A 14,552-nucleotide genomic window follows, 5' to 3' on the forward strand; every position below is an offset into this window, starting at 1 on the left:
GGTGAAAGGTTAAGTACTTGAATTTTCTGTGTGAAAAGTCAGGCTTATTAAAAATGTTTTGAAAAGCAATTTTGGGCTGGGAACAGTGGCTCATACCTGTAATCCTAGCACTTTGGGAGGCTGGGGCAGGATCACTTGAAGCCAGGAGACCGCGTATCTAAACAAACAAACAAAAACAAATAGTTTTGGTATAGGCATGAACAAATAATTAAAAAATATTTGTAAGGCTTTGGTTCAGATTTTCGAAAAGAAATTTTTATTTTATTTTTATTTATGTATTTTTTGAGACAAAGACTCACTGTGTCACCTAGGCTGGAGTGAAGTGGAGTGATCATGGCTCCCTGCAGCCTCTAACTCCTGGGCTCAAGTGAACCCCCAACCCTCAGCCTTGAGTAGCTGGGACTGCAGGACTGTGCCACCACTCCCAGCTGATTTTTATATTTTTTTGTAGAGATAGGAGTCTCCCAATATTGCCCAGGCTGGTCTCAAACTTCTGGCCTCAAGCTATCCCTTCTGCCTTGGCCTCCCAAAACACTGGCATTATAAGTGGGAGCTACTACACCCGGCCTGAAAAAATTTCTAAGAAAAAAAACCCTGACAAATTTGAAGTCCCTATATTTCCCTTTCTTATCTTATTCCTCTCCTTCCTAGAGTTAACCATTACAATTGATTTAGTGCTTTGACACATTTGCTCCATATATATGTACTAATAAATATAATTTAATTTATAGAAATGGTAACATAGTCTATAACAACTTGAAATTTGCTATTTTTTTTACTGTGGTGGCAAATAATACTTCAGTGAACCTCCTTGCACATACATGAGAGAGTTTCTTTAATATACATTACATAAATCATATCTATAACATTAATTACATATATTACTATTATATATGTGTGTATATATATCTAGAAGTAAAATTCATTGAGTATAGAGCATTTTCCGTGTTACTAGATCTTGTCTCATTCCCTCCCTAGATAGCATTGTCCCATCTTCATCAACACTTATTAGACTTTAAAACCTTTATAAAATGAATGGAGGTGAAAGTTTGTCTTACTGTTTTATGGTGCATCTTGATTAACAGGGGATATTTTTCATGTTTTCTTTTTTTGGTCATTAAGATTTCCTGTTTTTTTGAGAGTTGCCTCTTTATATCCCTTGCTCATTTTTCTATTGGGTTATTAATCTTTCTCTTATTGACTTTAGAATTCTTTGAGCTCTGGATATTATTTCTTTGATGGTTTTTATAAAGTTAATATTTCCCCAGTCTATGGCTAAACTTTTTTTTAATTTTTAATTTTTGTGGGTACCTAGGTGTATGTATTTATGGGTTGCATGACGTATTTTGATACAGGCATGCAACTGGTAATAATCACATCAGGGTAAATAGGGGTATCCATCACCTCAAGCATTTATCCTTTGTGTTTCAAACATTCTGACTACACTCTTTTAGTTATTTTAAAATTCATATATCTATATATATTTTTACTATAGTCATCCTGTTGTGCTAGCAAATACTAGGTCTTACTTTTCTTTTTCTTTTTTTTTTTTTTTGAGAAGGATCTCACTCTGTCACCCAGGCTGGAGTGCAGTGGTGCAATCTTGACTCACTGCAAGCTCTGCCTCTTGGGTTCAAGCGATTCTCCTGCCTCAGTCTCCCGAGTAGCTGGGATTACAGGTGTGCGTCACCACTCCCAGCTAATTTTTGTATTTTTAGTACAGACGGTGTTTCACCATGTTGGCCAGGCTAGTCTCAAACTTCTGACCTCAAGCAATCCACCCGCCTCGGCCTCACAAAGTGCTAGGATTACAGGCGTGAGCCACCGCACCCAGCCTCTAATTCGTTCTAACTACTTTTTTTGTACCCATTAACCATTCCCCACCCCCATACCCATCCCCCACTTCACCACTACCCTTCCCAGGCTGTGGTAACCATCTTTCTACTCTTTATTTCCATGAATTCAATTGTTTTAATTTTTAGCTCCCACAGATAAGTGAGAACAAGTGATGTTTATCATTCTGTGCCTGACTTACTTCACTTAACATAATGACCTCCAGTTCTATCTCAGCTGTTGGATATGACAGGATCTCATCCTTTTTTGTAGCTGAATAGTACTCCATTATATATAGTACCACATTTTCTTTATCTACTCATCTGTTGGTGGACACTTAGGTTGCTTCGAAATCTTGGCTACTGTGAACAGTGCTGCAATAAATATGGGAGTGCAGATCTCTCTCTGATATACTGATTTCCTGTCTTTTGGGTATAAACCTAGGAGTGGGATTGCTGGATTATATGGCAGCTCTATTTTTAGTTTTTTGAGGAACCTCCAAACTGTTTTTCATAGTGGTTGTGCTAATTTTACATTCCCACCAAGAGTGTATGAGAATTCCCTTTTCTCCTCATCCTTGCCAGCATTTGTTATTGTATGGCTTATCTTTTAACTTGGCTTATAGAGTCCTGCTTTTACAGACATTTCACATTTTTAAATAGTCCAAAATGAACACTTTTTATTTGTAAAAAGACTGAACTACCACCTGACACCAAATGAAGGCAAGACCAGTCAACTCCAGTCATTCTAGTGATCTCCAGGCTATTGGCAAATAAGGCACTCAGCACAAGTGTTCTTTTAATTGGGACATGCTGTGAATAATTAGCATGGCCAGTCCCCATCAGGTGTCAGAGCGCTCTTCTTGCCTTCTGGAAGGAGTTTGGATGAGGAGTCATCTACTGGCTCCGCTTCTCATGGTGTGCCCTTGGTAGAGACCTGGCTTCCAGCTCTACCACTAATTCCATTTAAACCCCAGTTTCCTGATATGTAAAAAAGAATAACGCTGCTTCACAGGGCTGTTGAATGCACACTGGATAGGGGTAAAAATGCTTTGCAAGATAACAGATAAAAGCAAAATACTGTTATTACTAACCTCTGTGGGCTTCATCGTTCATATGTGTAGAATAAGAGGGATAGAACTAGGTATTAACAGCCGCTTTCAGCCCTACAATAGCCTGTGATTCTGTGACTAGGGGTAAAAACAGATCCTCCAAGTAAGATGGGGTAGCAGGTGGCCTCTAGCAATTATGGGGCTCTTGGTAAGGCCACCTACTGGAAGAAATATTACAAGGCAAATAGGAGAATGCAATATCCCTGCCTTCCTCTCTTCTTCACTTCTCCCATCCTTCCCTGCTTTCCTTTCATCTGTTTCTCCCTTCTGTCTTCCTTTCTTCTATTCTTGGAGCACTCCCCCTCTTTACTGGCTCACTTCTATTTATCCTTCAGATATTCTTTGTTTTCTTCCTGGGAAGCATCCTCTAGGAGGCTTTTAATGATCCATCAAATTTTATGCAGTGGTGTCCTTCCTATGTGCTTCTATGGTGTCCTCATAACCTCTACCATTGCACTTACTCGTTTTAATTGTCTGCAATCCTTATAAAATTTAAGCTTGGGGAATAGAGAGGGCTCATGTCTTGTTCACTGCTGTATCCCCAGAGCCTGTTTCAGTGCTGGGAATAAAGCAGGGTGCTCAAATCCTGTTGGATGAAGGAGTAAATATACAGGAACTATGCTAGGCAGCATGAGTACACAGATGAATAAGACTTGTCCTTAGCTACGATGGAATTAAAGGTCTTGAAGGAAGGAAGGACATGCAATCAAGTAATTGCAATACTGTGTTATAAGAACAAGCAACGGAAATCTGTTCAAAAGTACAGCTTTATATAAAGAGAAGTGTTTAGACAGGTCAAAGAAAGCACTATGAGAAAGAGATGAGCTGGATTTTCAAAAATGAGCAGGAATGATGTGTCAATCTGAGTAAAGTAAGGGGCATGCCAGACGGAAGCAGCTCACTTATATAACAATTAATTCAAAAAATATTTATTGAGCTTCTACATTGCTCCAAGTACTGTTGTAGGTGCTGAGGGTACAACAGATACAAAGGGAGTCTGCCCCGGTGGAGCCCCTCCTCACCTCCCGCAGAGGTCCTCCTTCCGTAGTGACCCCTGTCATCCTGGGCCTCTGCAGCTCTTCTGAGACTGTTGGTATTTAATGCACATGAAGTCCTATAGAGTATCTGACATGCCTCTCTTTGATCCAGGAAAACAGGGTCCTGGCTGTTTTTGTGCTATGGGAGACGTGAGGGTTTGTTTCTCAATGTTTTGATCAAAGGCACACAGCTGTTACACGAGAACGCCTTGGAAATGTAATCTGACTGCCCCAAAGCACCAACTGGCCTCACCATCTGTCTCAGGCCACAATTTGACTGAGGACTGTCTTTGGCTGAACACCCTTTGTATGGGTCAAGTACTAACACTGGCATCCGCCAGGGGAAATAACAAAGTCAGAAAAAATAAAAATGGAATAAAGGCTGGAGGAAGTCTCATAAATCAACCCACACCATTATGCAGAGCTTTTATGGAGAAATCAGTAGAAAGAAATACAGAGTTACATAGAGGTGAAAGATAAATCATTAAAGGGGTCCTTTTATGGCAAAACTGAATTTCCACTTCCAGCAAGTTTTTGGCTGATTCATATGGAATGATAGGAAATGAACTTCTTTCCTGTCTGTGTTCTGCTTACTTATCTAAGTCAACTTGGCATTTTATTTTATTTTTGAGACAGGATTTCATGCTGTTGCAGAGGCTGCAGCGCAGTGGCATGATCTTGGCTCACTGTAACCTCCACCTCCCAGGATCAAGCAATTCTCATACCTCAGCCTTTCTAGTAGCTGGGATTTCAGGCACCTGCCACCATGCCTGGCTAATTTTTGTATTTTTAGTAGAGATGGGGTTTCACCATGTTGGCCAGGCTGGTCTTGAACTCCTGGCTTCAAGTGATCCACCCGCCTTGGCCTCCCAAAGTGCTGGGATTACAGGCGTGAGCCACTGCTACTGGCCAATTTGGCATTTTAAACATGCCTTCTCCAGGTGAGTGGCTGCAGGGACTAACATAAGATTTATAACTTTAAAGAGAGAAAGAGGATAGAAGGGGAGTTGAGAATACATTTTATCATTTAAAAAATATTGGATGGGTCAGGCATGGTGGCTCATGCCTGTAATCCCAGCACTTTGGGAGGCCAAGGCAGGTGGATCACCTGAGATCAGGAGTTCGAGACCAGCCTGGCCAACATGGTGAAACCCTGTCTGTACTAAAAATACAAAAATTAGCCGGGCGTGGTGGCAGGTGCCTGTAATCCCAGCTACTTGGGAGGCTGAGGCTGAAGAATCGCTTGAACCCAGGAGGCAGAGATTGCGGTGACTGGAGATCGTGCCACTGCACTCTAGCCTGGGCAACAAGAATGAAACTCCATCTTAAAAAAAAAAAATTGGATGGAGGTGATAAGATGGCCAACAGATACAGCCAGGGAACATCTCCCACTGAGAGACACCAAAATATTGAGTAAACAAACATCCTTAGGACAGATCTTTGGAGAGAAAACAGAGTAATAGAGAGGTAAGGCAGACACTGAGACTGAAGGAGGAGGAAGCTGGGAACCCTGCACGGGATTGCAGAGCACTGAGACTGTTTCCCGGCCCTGAACAGCTCCTAAGGAAGGGGTGAGTGAAGTGATGGCGGGGTAACCCACTCTCACCACAGACCTCTCAGATATTAGCTACAAGAGGTCCCATGACTCCTACAGATGTTTGAATTGTCAAGGGAATCTGCCTGGAGAGTAGGCAAAAACAGTGCTCCAGGCTGTGCAGAGCCTAAGTGGTTTTGCACATGGAGCAGCTGCAGCAAAATGTGGCCACAGGCGCCCATCCCACAAGATTCTCTGTCTTCCTCTGAGTAGCTCTAACCTTGGCTGGCTGCTGGGTCAGGAGAGAGTGAGGCCATCTTTCCTCTGGGACCGGGGCATGTCTGTTCTGCATGTTCCTCTATCCACTGGCCCCTCCCAAGGCCCCTGCCTGGCCACTTCTGCAAGAGCAGGTACACAGCATGGCCTCCACTGCCCAGGCAGAGTGCTTTCCTCACAGCCTGAGAGCACTCCAGCTCCCCTAGCACAACCAATGCCCAACGCAGAGGATGAAGTTGCAGGCCAGATTCCAATACCCCTGGGTTGCAGCACGTAGCTCATAAGTGGCAGGCTGATATCTGTGGCCAGTGATTAAGTGGGAGAGGAGCCTGCACACTCAGAACACTGAGAAGAGTAAGAAGCGGGTTCCTGGGCAGGTGCGGGAGCGGGGTATGCCTCCCTCCAAAGTGTCAGTCTGGGAAGGGTGAGGCCTGTCTGGCAGCCAAAACCTCTGCCTGAAGGAGCCCTGTGGCCTGGAACACCCAACGAAGGCAACGTTGGCATGGTGCCAGTGTTAGGAGGGAACTCCCCTAAGGCAGGGGAATGGACCTGGTATGGAAGTCATCTCTCTTCCTTCCCCACCACAGAGCACTGCAATAAACCCACTGAAATATGGAAGAGCTACTCGGCTAATTAAGAGCATATCTGTTGGCCATTACCGTTAAGCGCCATCTACTGGATGACACCCCAAGTTACAATGCCAAAAATATTCTTCCAATATATATCATCTGTGAAATGCAGGGCAAGAATCTAGCCACAAATAAAGATCTTGCACAGAGCCTTGGCTCTCTGAAAACACCCAGAAACAAAGCTGATTGACTATACTCAACGTACACCACAAAACCCTCAAGGGAAATGAAGTATATAAAAACAATATCCAAATGACAGCAAATCTAAAAAGACAAAGGAACACCAGTCCTCTTAGATGATAAAGAATCAGCAATAAGAACTCTGGCAATCCAAAAAGTTACAGTGTCTCCTTACCTCCAAATGAGTACATTACCTCTCCAGCAATAGTTCCTAACCAGAGTGAAATGACTGAAATGACACACATAGAATTCAGAATCTGGATGGCAAGGAAGCTCATTAAGGTTCAGGAGAAAGTTGAAACCCAATCCAAGGAATTCAAGGAATTCAGTAAAATAATACAATAGTTGAAAGACAAAATAGCCATTTTAAGAAAGAACCAAACTGAACTTCTGGAATTAAAAAATTAACCACAAGAATTCCATAATACCATTAGAAGCATTAACAGTAGAATAGGCTAAGCTGAAGAATCTCAGAGCATCAAGATCAGTTCTTCAAATCAACTCAGACAAAAAAAAAAAAAAAGAATTTAAGAAAATGAACAAATTGTCCAAGAAACATGGGATTTTGTAGAAACCAAACCTATAAGTCATTGACATTCTTGAGAAGGAAGGAGAGAGAGTAAGCAACTTGGAAAACATATGTGAGGATGTAATCCACAAAAAGGTCACCAATCTCACTAGAGAGATTGCAAATACAAGAAATACAGAGAACCACTCTGAGATACTATACAAGATGACCAGCCCCAAGACACAAGGTCAACATGAAAGAAAAAAATCTTAAAGGCAGCTAGAGATAAGGGTCAGGTCACTTACAAAGGGAACTCCATCAGGCTAGGAGTGGACCTCTCAGCAGAAACCTTACAACCAGAAAGGATTGGGGGCCTAATTGCAGTATCCTTAAAAAAAAAAAAAAAAAAAAAAAAAAAAAAAAAGGCATTTCCAACCAAGAATTTTGTATCCTGCCAAACTAAGCTTCATAAACAAAGGAGAAATAAAGTCCTTTTCAGACAAGCAAACAGCAGGGGAATTGATTACTACTAGACCAGGCTTGCAAAAGGTCTTTAAGGGAGTGCTAAGCATGGAAACAAAAGAACAATACCTTCTACCACAAAAACACAATTAAGCTCATAGTCCATAAACACTATAAAACAACTACACAATCAAGTATACAATACAAACAGCTAACAACATGACAGTATCAAAATCTCACATATCAATATTAACCCTGAATGTAAATGATTTAAACACCCCACTTAAAAGACATAGAGTAGCAAGTTAGATAAAAAGACAGCATCCAATTATCTTTCATCTTCAAGAGACTCACCTCACACGTAATTGACACCCAAAGCTCAAAGTAAATGGCTGGAGAAAGATCTGTCATGCAAATGGAAAACAAAACAAGGTAGGAGTCACTATTCTTACATGAGATGAAACAGACTCTAAACCAACAATAGTCAAGAGGACAAAGAAGGGCATTACATAATAGTAAAGGGTTCAATTGAACAAGAAGGCTTAATTATTCTAAATATATATATACCCACCACTGGAGCACCCAGATTCATAAAACAAGTTCTTGACCTATGAAAAGGATTAGAGAGCCACATAATTATAGTGGGAGACTTCAACACCTTACTGACAGTGTTAGATTATGTGGCAGAAAACTAACAAAGAAATTCTGGACTTAAACTTTACACTCAACCAATTGGACCTAATAGACATCTAAAAGAATACTCTACCCAACAGCTACAGAACATACATTCTTCTCATCTGCACACGAAACATATTCTAAGTTTGACCACATGCTCAACCATAAAGCAAGTCTCAATAAATTTAAAAATATCGAAATCATACTAAGCACATTTTAGGACCACAGGGCAATAAAAATAGAAATCAATACCAGGAAGATATCTCAAAACCACACAATTGCATGGAAATTAAGCAGCTTGCTCCTGAATGACTTTTGGGTGTACAATAAAATCGAGACACAAATCAAAAAATTCTCTGAAATCAATAAAAGTAGAGACCCAACATACCAACATCTTTTGGACGCAGCTAAAGCAGTGTTAAGAGTAAAGTTTATAGGGCCAAACACCTACATCAAGAAGCTAGAAAATCTCAAATTAACAATCTAACATTGCACCTAAAGGAACTAGAAAAAAGAGAACAAATCAACCCAAAATCTAGCTGAAGAAAAGACATAAGTAAAATCAGAGAACTCAATGAAATTGAGACTTGAAAATCCATACAAAAGATCAATGTTGGAGAGCAAGCACCAGGCATCTCAGGCGCGCTCCTTGGGCCTCTCGTGCCCGCTTCTTGCGCAGCAGCGGCTCTTCCGCCCTGCTGCAGGTGGAGGTGTGCTGGATCTGGACGAGGATGAGGATGACCTGGAGGTATTCAGCAACGATGCCTCATTGATGGACATGAATTCCTTCAGCACTATGATGCCAACATCCCCTTTATCAATGATAAACCAAATCAAGTTTGAAGATGAACGAGATTTAAAGGAACTCCTCATCACAGTTGATAAATCTGAAAGTTATGTTACTACAATAGAAACTTTCATTATGTATAGGATTACTACTAAGACATCTTGTGGAGAATTTGACTCCAGTGAATTTGAAGTTAGGAGACGGTATCAAGGTTTCCTTTGGTTGAAGGGAAAACTTGAAGAAGCACACCCCAGTCTGATTATTCCACCATTTCCAGAAAAATTTATAGTAAAAAGAATGGTGGAACACTTTAATGATGACTTCATTGAGACATGCAGGAAGCCTTTACATAAATTTTTGGGCTGAACTGCTAATCGTCCAACTTTAACATTTAATGAAGTCTTCAAAATTTTTCTCACTGCACAACTCTCTTCTCACAAGAAGCAGGGTCCTGGATTGCTAAGCAGGATGGGGCCAACAGTCAGAGCTGTTGCATCCTCAATGAGAGGAATTAAAAACCACGCAGAAATCTAATTGAACTAAAGAGCTTCTGCACAGCAAAAGAAACTACCATCAGAGTGAACACGCAACCTACAGAATGGAGAAAATTTTGCAATCTACCCATCTGACAAAGGGCTAATATCCAGAATATACAAAGAACTTAAACAAATTTACAAGAATAAATCAAACAACCCCATCAAAAAGTGGGTGAAGGATATGAACAGACACTTCTCAAAAGAAGACATTTATGCAGCCAACAGACACATGAAAACATGCTCATCATCACTGGTCATCAGAGAAATGCAAATCAAAACCACAATGAGATACCATCTCACACCAGTTAGAATGGCCATCGTTAAAAAGTCAGGATCATTAAAAAGTCAGGAAACAACAGGTGCTGGAGAGGATGTGGAGAAAAAGGAACACTTTTACACTGTTGGTGGGACTGTAAACTAGTTCAACCATTGTGGAAGATAGTGTGGCGATTCCTCAAGGATCCAGAACTAGATATACCATTTGACCCAGCCATCCCATTACTGGGTATATACCCAAAGGATTATAAATCATGCTACTATAAAGACACGTGCACACATATGTTTATTGCGGTACTACTCACAATAGCAAAGACTTGGAACCAACCCAAAAGTCCATCAATGATAGACTGGATTAAGAAAATGTGGCACATATACACCATGGAATACTATGCAGCCATAAAAAAGGACAAGTTCACATCCTTTGTAGGGACATGGATGAAGCTGGAAACCATCATTCAAAGCAAACTATCACAAGGACAGAAAACCAAACACCGCATGTTCTCACTCATAGGTGGGAACTGAAGAATGAGAACACTTGGACACAGGGTGGGGAACATCACACACCAGGGCCTGTTGTGGGGTGGGGGAGGGGGGAGGGACAGCATTAAGAGAAATACCTAAATGATGAGTTAATGGGTACAGCACACCAACATGGCACATGTATACATATGTAACAAACCTGCACGTTATGCACATGTACCCTAGAACTTAAAGTATACAGAAACAAACAAAACAAACAAAAATTAAGCTTAAATGTAAATGGGCTAAAAGCTCCAATTAAAAGACATTTAAAAAAAACGCCTAGAAGAGTTCATGGAAATGAATAACTTTATTGAAATTTTTAGCCAGAAAACAAATTTGATAGATAAAATATCTTGGAGAATTTTCAAGGAAGAAAGGGAATATTTTGATGAAATGAAAGAATATGGTCCAATTCATATTCTGTGGTTAGTGTCAGAAGAGGATCTGGTTGATACTCTAAAAGATGTTGCCAGCTGCATTGACAGATGCTGTAAGGCCACTGAAAAATGGATGTTTGGACTCTCAGAGGCCCTGCTTCCTGTTGTACATGAGTACGTGCTTTATAGTGAAATGTTAATGGGTGTTACGAAAAGAAGAGACCAAATACAAGCAGAATTGGATTCCAAAGTTGAAGCTTTGACCTATAAAAAGGCAGATAGTGATCTGCTTACAGAGGAGATTGGAAAACTTGAAGATAAAGTAGAATATGCTAATAATGCCCTGAAAGCAGAATGGGAAAGATGGCAACAAAATATGCAAAATGATATCAAGTTAGCATTTACAGATATGGCTGAGGAGAGTATCCACTATTATGAACAGTGCCTTGCTACATGGAAACCATTCCTTACATCACCAACCTCCACTTGGAAGAAGCCTCCGAAGATAAACCTTAATCCCACTGAGGAGTTCTGTTTAATCTTTGGGAGACAACATTTATCAACCAAAGTTATTCTTTCTGGATCTGCCATGTCCTTTATAAAGTGGATGAAAAATGTTTTATACTATTTGGAAAAACCAACAACTTGAAACCTCAGGTACTCCAGTTCATTGACATGAATTTGAAGATATATCTATATATCTATTTGTATGGATATACATCTATACATATATAGATATATAGATACAGAGAGATTTAGTTTGGTTTTAATTATGTTCTTAAATTTGTATGCCAATAATTGTGTATAGATTTTTTTGTTAAATATTTGACTGTGGAACATGATATTGTAAATATATTGTAAGGACTTAGTTTTAATAAAAAGTTTAATATGAAAAAAAGATCAATGTAACCAAAAGTTGGTGCCTTGAAATAATAAACAAGATCAATAGACCACTACCTAGATTAACAAAGGAAAAAGAGAAAAGATGCTAATAATCACAATCAGAAATGACAAATGTGACATTCAACTGATCCCACAAAAACATAAAAGACCCTCAGAGACTATTAGGAAAGCCTTCATGCACGGAAGTTAGAAAATCTATAGGAAATGGATAAATTCCTATAAACACACAAGCTCCCAAGATTGATCCAGGAAGACAGTGAAAACCTGAATAGACCACTAATGAGTCCTGAGGTTGAATCAGTAATAAAAAACCTACCAACAAAAAAAGCCTTGTATCAGATTGATTCACAGCCAAATTCTGCCAGACATACAAATAAGACCTGGTACCAACCCTACCGAAAATATTCCAAAACATCAACGAGGAGGAACTCCTTCTCAACTCATCTATGATGCCAGCATCATTTTGATCCCCAAACCTGGCAGAGACATGTGAAAAAAGAAAATTTTAGGCCAATATCCCTGATAAACATAGACGCAACAATCCTCAACAAAATATTAACAAACTGAATCCAGCAGCACATCAAAAAGTTAATTTATCATGATCAAGTAGGCTTTATTCCTGGGATGCAAGGTTGATGCAAAATACACAAATCAATACATGTGATCTGCCACATAACTAAAAACAAAAACCATATGATCATCTCAGTATATACAGAGAAAGCTTTTGATATAATACAACATTCTTTCATGGTAAAAACCCTCAACAAACTAGGCAGCAAAGGAACATATCTCAAAATAATAAGAGCCATCTATGACAAAACCACCCCCAACCTTATACTGAATGGGCAAAAGCTGGAAACATTCCCCTTGAGAACTGGAACAAGACATGGATGCCTACTCTTGCTACTCTTATTCAACATAGTACTGGAAGTCCTAACCAAGCAGTCAGGCAAGAGGAAGAAATAAAAGGCATTTAAACAGGAAAAGAAGAAGTCAAACCATCTGTCTTCACTGATGATATGATTCTATACCTAGAAAACCCTTATGACTTTACCAAAAGGCTCCTAGAACTGATAAACGACTTCAGTAAAGTTTCAGGATATAAAATCAATGCGAAGAGCATTCAAGCTCAGAGCCAAATCAAGAATGCGATCTCATTTACAATAGCCACAAAGAGAATAAAATGCCTAGGGATACAGCTAACCCAGAATGTGAGATCTCTACAAGGAGAACTATAAAACACTGCTGAAAGACATCAGAGATGACAAATAAATGGAAAGATATTCTATACTCATGGATTGGAAGAATCAAGGTGGATAAGATGGGTATACTGCCAAAAACAATTTGCAGGTTCAACACTATTCATATCAAAGTACCAGCATCATTTTTCACAGAATTAGAAAAAACTATCCTGCAATTCATTTGGTACCAGAAAAGAGCCTCAATAGCCAAAGTAGTCCTAAACAAAAGGAACAAAGCAGGAGGCATCCATACTTGATTTCAAACTATATGACAAGGCTACAATAACCAAAACAGCATGATAATGGCACAAAAACAGACACATAGACCAGTGGAACAGAATAGAGAATCCAGAAATAAGGCCACACACCTACAACCATCTGATCTTCAAAAAAGTCAACAAAAATAAGCAATGGGAAAAGACTCCCTGTTCACTAAATGGTGCTGGTATAACTGGCTATCTACATGCAGAAGAATGAAACTGGACCCCTGCCTATCACCATATGCAAAAATCAATTCGAGATGAATTGAAGACTAAAAAATAAGACCTAATACTATAAAAATCCTAGAAGAAAACCTAGGAAATACCCTTCTTGATATTGGCTTTGACAAAGAATTTATGGCTAAGTCCTCATAAGCATTTGCAACAAAACCAAAAATTGACAAGTGGGATGTAATTAAATTAAAAAGCTTCTGCACAGCAAAAGAAACTATCAACAGAGTAAATGAACAACCTACATAATGGGGGAAAATACTGGCAAGCTGCATCCAGCAAAGGTCTAATATCCATAACCTATAAGGAACTTTTTTTTTTTTTTTTTTTTTTTGAGATGGAGTCTTGCTCTGTAGCCCAGGCTGGAGTACAGTGGCACAATCTTGGCTCACTTCAAGCTCTGCCTCCCGGGTTCAGGCCATTCTCCTGCCTCAGCCTCCCGAGTAGCTGGGACTATAGGCGCCTGCCACCACGCCCGGCTCATTTGTTTGTACTTTTAGTAGAAACGGGGTTTCACCGTGTTAGCCAGGATGGTCTCGATCTCCTGACCTCATGATCCACCCGCCTCGGCCTCCCAAAGTGCTAGGATTACAGGCGTGAGCCACCGTGCCCGGCCACCTATAAGGAACTTAAATCAGCAAGCAAGAAACAATTAACACCATTAAAAAGTGGTAAAAGGACAGGAACAGGCACTTCTCAAAAGCAGACATACAAGCGGCCAACAAACATGAAAAAATGCTCATCAACACTAATCATCAGAGAAATGCAAATCAAAACCACAGTGAGATTTCATCTCATACCAGTCAGAATGACTTGTTAAAAAGTCAAAAAATAACAGATGTTGGTGAGGCTATGGAGAAAAGAAGACACTTATAAGACCATGTTCTTTGCAGCAACATGGATGCAGCTGGAGGCCATTAGCCTAAGCGAACTAATGCAGAAACAAAGCCAAATACCACATGTTCTCACTTACGAGAGCTAAACATTGAGTACACGTGGACATAAAGACGGGAACAATAGACACTGGGGTCAACAAAAGGGATGAGAAACAGAGAGGGAGACAAGGAGTGAAAAACTACCTGTTGGGTAGTACATGCACTGCCTGGGTGATGGATTCAGTTATACCCCAAACCTCAGCATCACACAGTATGCCCATGTAATAAACCTGCTT

The 14,552-nt window shown here is 40.1% G+C and overlaps 1 protein-coding gene across 1 annotated transcript; it reads left to right on the forward strand.

Annotated features, from left to right (window-relative positions):
* The first annotated feature begins 9,002 nt into the window (after positions 1 to 9,002).
* LOC100593029 (sorting nexin-7-like) lies at positions 9,003 to 11,262 on the forward strand. Its single transcript, XM_012495883.2, is given in 4 exon segments — positions 9,003 to 9,297; positions 9,454 to 9,551; positions 10,646 to 11,216; positions 11,219 to 11,262. Coding segments are annotated over 4 exon segments (993 nt in total). The 5' UTR covers positions 9,003 to 9,017.
* Positions 11,263 to 14,552: the final 3,290 nt, after the last annotated feature.

The sequence above is a fragment of the Nomascus leucogenys genome, chromosome 15 (assembly GCF_006542625.1).
Source record: "Nomascus leucogenys isolate Asia chromosome 15, Asia_NLE_v1, whole genome shotgun sequence".
NCBI classification, from domain to species: Eukaryota; Metazoa; Chordata; class Mammalia; order Primates; family Hylobatidae; genus Nomascus; species Nomascus leucogenys.